Source organism: Hippopotamus amphibius, chromosome 4 (assembly GCF_030028045.1).
Source record: "Hippopotamus amphibius kiboko isolate mHipAmp2 chromosome 4, mHipAmp2.hap2, whole genome shotgun sequence".
NCBI lineage: Eukaryota > Metazoa > Chordata > Mammalia > Artiodactyla > Hippopotamidae > Hippopotamus > Hippopotamus amphibius.
This window is the reverse complement of record NC_080189.1, coordinates 24,206,993-24,213,861: the sequence shown is the minus strand read 5'-3', so window position 1 is coordinate 24,213,861 and position 6,869 is coordinate 24,206,993. Positions and strand designations below refer to the sequence as shown.

At 57.5% G+C, this 6,869-nt stretch overlaps 1 protein-coding gene across 2 annotated transcripts in view; it reads left to right on the top strand.

Moving 5' to 3' along the window:
- Positions 1-5,843: 5,843 nt before the first annotated feature.
- Positions 5,844-6,869, top strand: part of FLNC (filamin C) — a 28,207-nt gene continuing 27,181 nt past the window's right edge. The window contains exon 1 of one of the 2 annotated variants that reach the window (XM_057731330.1): positions 5,844-6,501. In XM_057731330.1, the coding sequence (XP_057587313.1) occupies positions 6,147-6,501 (355 nt within the window). In that variant the 5' untranslated portion in view covers positions 5,844-6,146. The remainder of the gene's footprint in view (positions 6,502-6,869) is intronic. The other variant, XM_057731331.1, reaches the window with a different exon arrangement.

Below are 6,869 nucleotides of genomic sequence, written 5' to 3'. Positions count from 1 at the left end.
GCTTTTTACTTGTTAAATACCTCACAACACAACCAGAACAGAGCGGTTCCCCCTTGAACCAGGTACTCACGTTAGGGCCTGGCTCCTAAGTACAATTTCTCACCCTGTGAATGCCCTCAGAAATGAGGCTGGCTCCTCGTGCTGCCAGCCGATCGCAGAGGGATTGGTCTGTACACACTAACCCTAATCTCAAGGAACTCATCTGAGCACAGAGAAATGGAGTGATCTGGGTACTTCATGTGAGGGGGGCTACGTGACCGGCCCTTGGGTCCTGTGCCCACATTGGTCTGCTGTGAGGAGGATGTCCTGAGAAGATCTGCGTCTGGGCCTTCATGGCTTAGTTCTTATGACTTCTCGAGGGATTTGCTCTCAGAGATGACCTAATAATCACTCAGGGTCCCAGCAGTAAACTGAAGGGAGTTTCCTGGTGGCCTAGTGGTTGAGATTCTGGGCTTTCATTGCCGTGGCCTGGGTTCAGTCCCTGGTTGGGGAGCTAAGATCCCACAAGCCACACAGCGTGTTCAAAAAAACAAAGTTTAGGAAAACCAACAGGGGACAGTGAAGTCCCCAGGCACCAGCAACAGGGAAAGTGGCTCCTGTTGTGGGCGTGAAGGGGAAAGGGGAGGAAGCAAGAGCTGGAGCCCTGGCACAGGGCCCCAGACACACGTGGTAGCCGTGGAGGGGTGTGGCCCTCGTCAGAGCCACGATGAAGTGGGGGGTTTATATGCTCTCCCACCCTCTCTTCCCACCTGTCGGGTCCCTGTTGGTGTGTCTCATTGGCTGATCCCAGCTGGGAGCCAGGGAGCAGAGGTGCCCAGGTGAGTCTTTCAAGGTCGGCCTCCTGGAGTTCAGAGCAGGGCAGAGGATGGGTAATGGATCTAAGCGGGAACAAGCAGAATGATGAGGGTGACTTATGAGTGTTCCTGTTGACCTTCAACCCTGTGGAACCCCTCGTGATTGGTTGTTCTCATCATGAATGTTTCCATATGAAAGCCCCCAAGTATATTCATAAGCCACAGTGGGCAGAATGGCCCCCATGACTGCTGGTTTCCTGGGACCCTCGCTCTGCCTCCTTTCCACCTGATACCAAAGGAGTTTGTTTCATTCACCCAAATATACAAAGCAACACATACGTATAGGATATACTGTGGTGAGCACCACGGAGCACTAAATGAAATCATTTCTTTCCCAGTCTTTTCCTAGGGGGAGTTACAAGGACATTTAGAATTAGGAGATTTTTGAATTGCGTGCAGCCCAGGGGAGAGACAAGGCTGACTGGGAGTCCTCCTAGCAGACCTGGGGCCAGGGCTGCACCTAGGCAGATTGAGGGCAGTGCCGTGGCTCCCTTTTGCCTCCTCCTAAATGACTCCTTTTTGAAGATGGGACTCACTTAGGACGGCCTAGCCCCTTGCTACTCAAAGTGTGGCCCACGGACCAGCAGCCTGAGCGTTGTTAGCGCGTTAGGAAGGCGGAGTCTCAGGCCCCAGCTCAAGCCCACTGACACAGAACCTACATTTTTTTTTACATTCTTTTTTTTTTTTTTTTTTTTTTCTTTTTTGGCACACGGGCTTAGTTGCTCCACGGCATGTGGGATCTTCCTGGAGCTGGGATCGAACCCATGACCTCTGCATTGGCAGGTGGATTCTTAACCGCTGCGCCACCTAGGAAGCCCAGAACCTACATTTTAACAATTAGTATGCGTGATAAAATTGGAGAAGCACTGCCCTCAGCTATATTAGATTGTGTATTCTCAGTTGTAACCTAATTGAAATTCCTTCACAATCCGCCTGCTGCCACTGTCCCCATGCTACTGAGTGTATTGAGACTGTGCTTTTTCTACTTTACTCCAGCCACCAGTTGGCTGGCGAACGTGTGCTGGAAAGGACTGGAAAATTACCCACCACTGAGCATCACTGTTTTAACTTCAAATTTGAAACCAGGATAGAGGTCACGTTCTGGTAGGCAGTCGACCCCAGTCAGGACTTTATCTGGTCCTTCCCAGGCCCAAATCCAGAGCCGGCAATGACAGGGAAGTTGTCCTTTGCTTCAGCCTTTTGGCTTAGAATACAGAGCTCTTCCCTTTGGGACACTTGACCCTGTTGGCTCATCTTGGAAGGCCATCCTCTTCATTAGTTTGGGCTCTGTGCTTTCCAGTCTTGTAGACACACTGTTACCAGAGTAGATTAAAGAGATCTGCCTGTGTTGAATGTGAAATAGCTTTAAGTCTACAGGGGTGTTTCTTAGAAGCCACAGGCAGGCATGCACCGAGGCCCAGGTACAGATAGAACCAAGGACTCAAAACATCTCCAGGGGCCTCAATCTCCCCCCTCTAGTGCCCTCGGCATCACTGCTTCCTTTCTGCTCTCTCCCTGCACCACGGCCCCCTCTGCTTTGCCTTCCCAGGCCACGTGGTAGAGCATTAACACCTGCCACCCCTGTCAAGGACCAGCTGCTGTTGGGGGGCAGGTGGGTGGCTCTAAAGATCAGAAGTACTCTGGTTCTGATTCTGGCAGGTGGAGTGTTAGGATGCAAGGAAGGGAAGAGGGGAGCAGTGGGAGAAACCAGCCGTGGACTCTACGGGGAACAGAGGCAGCTATGAGGAAGGCCTAGCTCACCAGCACCCACGTGGTCCCCAGGATACCTGCAGAGGAAGCACACAGTTTTCTCTGATCACTTATTAGCTGCCCAGCACCATGCTAATCGCTTTACATGTTATCTCCTTTCATCTTCACACATAAAAAAATCCCTGTGAGAGTACTATTAACTCCATTTTGCAGAGGAGAAACCTGAGGCCCCAAAGAGTTTCATTACCTGACCAAGGCTACAGGACCAGAGGTGAAGAGGCTGGAATTCAGCCTATGGATCTTTCCACCCTACCACCCTGTCCCTACCACACCTGGGCCAGGGCCACAAGCAGTATCACGGATTGACGAAGTGCTTGCTGTGAGCCTGGCCAGCCTGGTGCCATCACCAGGAAAACGTCCCTGGTTTCAGAAAAACAGGATGTTCGAACATGGCCCATCGGACTCGCTCACTCAGATTCTGCTCAGCTCAAGTTTCATATGGCCAACGTCAGTGATGAACGAGCGGTGCCCCTCGATGGGAGAGGCAGGGCCAGGTGAAAGGCCAGGCAACCTGGTCTCCTGAGACAGGTCAGCGGGTGGTGAGTCAGGGGGCTATAAACAGCCTGTGGCCGCAGCCAGCAGTGCCCCAACTGCTCAGCTGATGAAACCCCCTGTAAGCCCCTCTATGCGCCCCTGCCCGACTCCGAGAGGAACGCATCAGCCCTCCTCAGGGAGGGGGCCCCTGCTTGGCAGGCCCCAGGCCCGGCATTGTGCACGGTCTGTTCTAGCTCTCATGGCCAGGCCTGGGGCCTGGGCTCATGGGCTATATTGAGGGCTGAGTCACCAGCCTGTGCCTGGGTCAGGCTGACTGACTGGCTGGCTGGGGCCTGAGTCAGGCCCTGATTTATCCTGGGGTGGGGGTGGGGATTGAGAAGGGTGCTGGGAACCATCCTCAGCACTGGGCACCCTCCGCCGACCATTCACTCCCTCCCCTGGGGCCACACACAGACCTCTCCTGGGGAGAGGGAATGAGAAGGGGGAGAGGGGAGTCCTTTGTCCAATTGCTGGCTTCCCTCTGAACTCCGCCCACCTGAAGTGAGGCCCTCAGCTTACTGGGGGGCCTCAGGGAACGCCCAGGAAACAGGACTGTAAGCCATTAGGGTTTGTGAAGGGTGGTCAGCTCCAGGCAAACCCACTTTACCCCTTTCTCCTCCCGCCAGAGGCTCAGGGAGAGGACTCCATCCTTCTCAGATCTATACCTCAGTGTCTTCACCACTGAACCCTGAGCTGGCACCTCAGGTTGGGTGTCATAAGTCTGCCTTTACACACACACACACACACACACACACACACACACTTCCCTTATGAGACCCAACTATACGTGTCATGTGTCCCCATCTCTCCACAGGAGAGCTCAGCCTCTCAAGCAGACAGACAGCACGGATGCCTGATGGTTGGTTTTGGCCATGGGACAAAGGTGGCATGGGGGAAATGAGAGTTCTGGAGATAGGGAAGAGGTGCCAACAGGAGTGGAATTCCTGAGCACCTCGTCACAGGCAGCCGACAGAACATGAGCTGCAGGGCCTGAGCTATTTATATCTCTCCTGTCACTATCAGGGCCCCCAGAGCTCCCCCCTCCTAAGTCACGCACGGCAGGTCCCTTTTCTGTTTCTGGTCCCTTCTCTACTCCTCCCCCTCCCTAACTAGTGAGAAGGGAAAGATCATTCATGGACCCCTTTTACCGTAAGCACTGCCCCCCACGAAGCACCTGACTTCTTCCCAAGCTCCATAACAAGGATTGCCCTCATTCTGCCCTCAAAGATGCCCACTATCCCTTCGCTTTTCACTGGGCCTGATGGGGGAAGAGGAATAAGGTCAAATGATTCACCAGAAACTTGCCAAATTTCAGTTATCACACAACTTGAGTTGGGGCCCAAACTTATGGGTCCAGAAGGACGGGAAAGCTGAGGAAATTTGGCCTTAAAGGGGGTACCAGGATACCATGGAATACATGTATCCTACAGAATTGCAGAATACATATATTTTTTTCTTTTTTGGGGGGCCACACCGCACAGCGTGTAGGATCTTAGTTCCCCGACCGGGGATCGAACCCACACCCCCCTGCATTGGAAGCACAGAGTCTTAACCACTGGACTGACAGGGAAGTCCTGGAATATATGTTCTTCTTATACACAGTTTCTTCTACAGCTCTTTCAACTTATCCCAGGCCAGCGCCTCTGTTTGAGTGCCTCAGTTTCCCTGCTGTCAGCTGCCCTTGGCTTACCCTGAGCCCAGTCTTGCCCGGGCATCCTGGTGGGCTCCCTAGGGCTCTCCCTGCCCACCAGCCCCCGTCATGGTTCCCCTTGGCTGCTCTGGACAGGGCTCTCTCTATCTCTCTCTGGCCAACCTGCCCTTAAACTGGAAGGATCTGCCCTGTGGCCCAAATGGGCACATTGCCCAGGGGGCTCCCTGGCACTACAGCGCAGAGGCTCTCCCTCCCCTGGCATCCCCTTGGTTGAGTCAGACAGGGGGGGAGTGCACAGTGTGATTCACTGGGTGCTCTTTTCCTGAGCTCAGTTTCATTCTGAGAGGATGAGGACAAACAGGCAGGTGACAGGGACACTGAGTCAGGGGTAGCCTCAGTCCTTCCCCTGGGACCCTGGGTTTGGGCTTCAAATGAGACTTTTCTACCCGTAAAGTGGAGCACGCCCACCCCAAGCCTTCTCCCCAGTCGGCCTGGGCAGAGTCCGTTACCTCCTCCGTCTATCTGCACACAAGCACACACACTTCCCTTCTCCGTCCGCAGGTGGACAATACCCTGGGCTAGGAGCCAGGACTCCCAGGCCCTGTCAACAGCGCTGCCACCAACCAATCCAGAAAATTCTGTCAACACCAGATCAGTGTGTTTTGCCCTAACCACTGGCTTCACTTTCCCCTTGTTCGTCTTTCGTCCTGCATGGTGAGGGTGTATTCCGTCTCTGACTGGCGATGCTTCGTTTTGGGGTGTTGGGAGCCCTCACTCCCTCCATTTTCTAGCTCCGCTATTCACCTCTCCAGCGCGGCGGCCTCGGGGCCCGGCCCCCCCCCCCGGGCAGCCGACCCGGGCCGGGGGCGAGGGCCCCCCTCCAGCCGGCGGGCCCCGCGGGGGAGGGGAGGGAGGGAGGCGGGGCCGACGGGCCCGGCGCGGCCCCCACCCGCAGGCCGGGCGGCATTCCTGGGAGGCCGGCGCTCTGACGTGGACCCGGGGGCCGCGGGCGCGGCGGGGGGGACGAGGCCCGGGGGCTTCTTAAACCCCCCGCCCCAGCCCGGCCCGCACTTCCAGAGCACCGCTCCGCCCCCGGAGGGAGACAGACCGAGAGGGAGAGAGGGGAGAGCGCGCGGCCGAGGAGCCGAGGAGGCCCGCCGAGTCCCGCCAGCCAGGGGCGCGAGAGAAGTTGAGAGCCGCGCAGCGCAGAGCCGCAAGCGCCGCGATCGCGCCCCGACAGCGCCCCGACAGCGCCCCCAGCCCGAGCCCAGCCGGCCCCGAGCCCGAGCCCGAGCCCAGCCGGCCGTGCAGCCCCCGCCGCAGCCCGCGCCACCAGCATGATGAACAACAGCGGCTACTCCGAGGCCCCTGGCTTCGGCCTGGGCGACGAGGCGGACGACATGCCGTCCACGGAGAAGGACCTAGCGGAGGACGCGCCGTGGAAGAAGATCCAGCAGAACACGTTCACGCGCTGGTGCAACGAGCACCTCAAGTGCGTGGGCAAGCGCCTGACCGACCTGCAGCGCGACCTCAGCGACGGGCTGCGCCTCATCGCGCTGCTCGAGGTGCTCAGCCAGAAACGCATGTACCGCAAGTTCCACCCGCGCCCCAACTTCCGCCAGATGAAGCTGGAGAACGTGTCCGTGGCCCTCGAGTTCCTCGAGCGCGAGCACATCAAGCTCGTGTCCATCGGTCAGTGCGGGCGGGGAGGGGGAAGTGCCCCGGGGAGGGGCAGGCCCACGGGGCCAGGGGACTCAGGTACTGGGTGGGCGCGCGGGGAGCGCAGAGAGGGCAGAGAGCGCCCGGGCAACGGGAGAGTACGCTGGCCCTGCTCTCCCGCCCGCCGACGCAGGCCCCCAAGGGTCCTGCCTTCACACCCCTCTCTGGTCGGCCGGCATCCCGAGGGGGCCCGAGGGGGAGTCCAGACCCGACCGTTTCTGAGCCGTCCAGCTTCAGCCTCCCTCGCACACTCTTACCAACCCGCCTCTACTCCTCGTCCCCTTTCCTGCTACCCGCACCCCCAGCCCAGACTTGAAAGGACAGGGCCAATTCCCGTTACT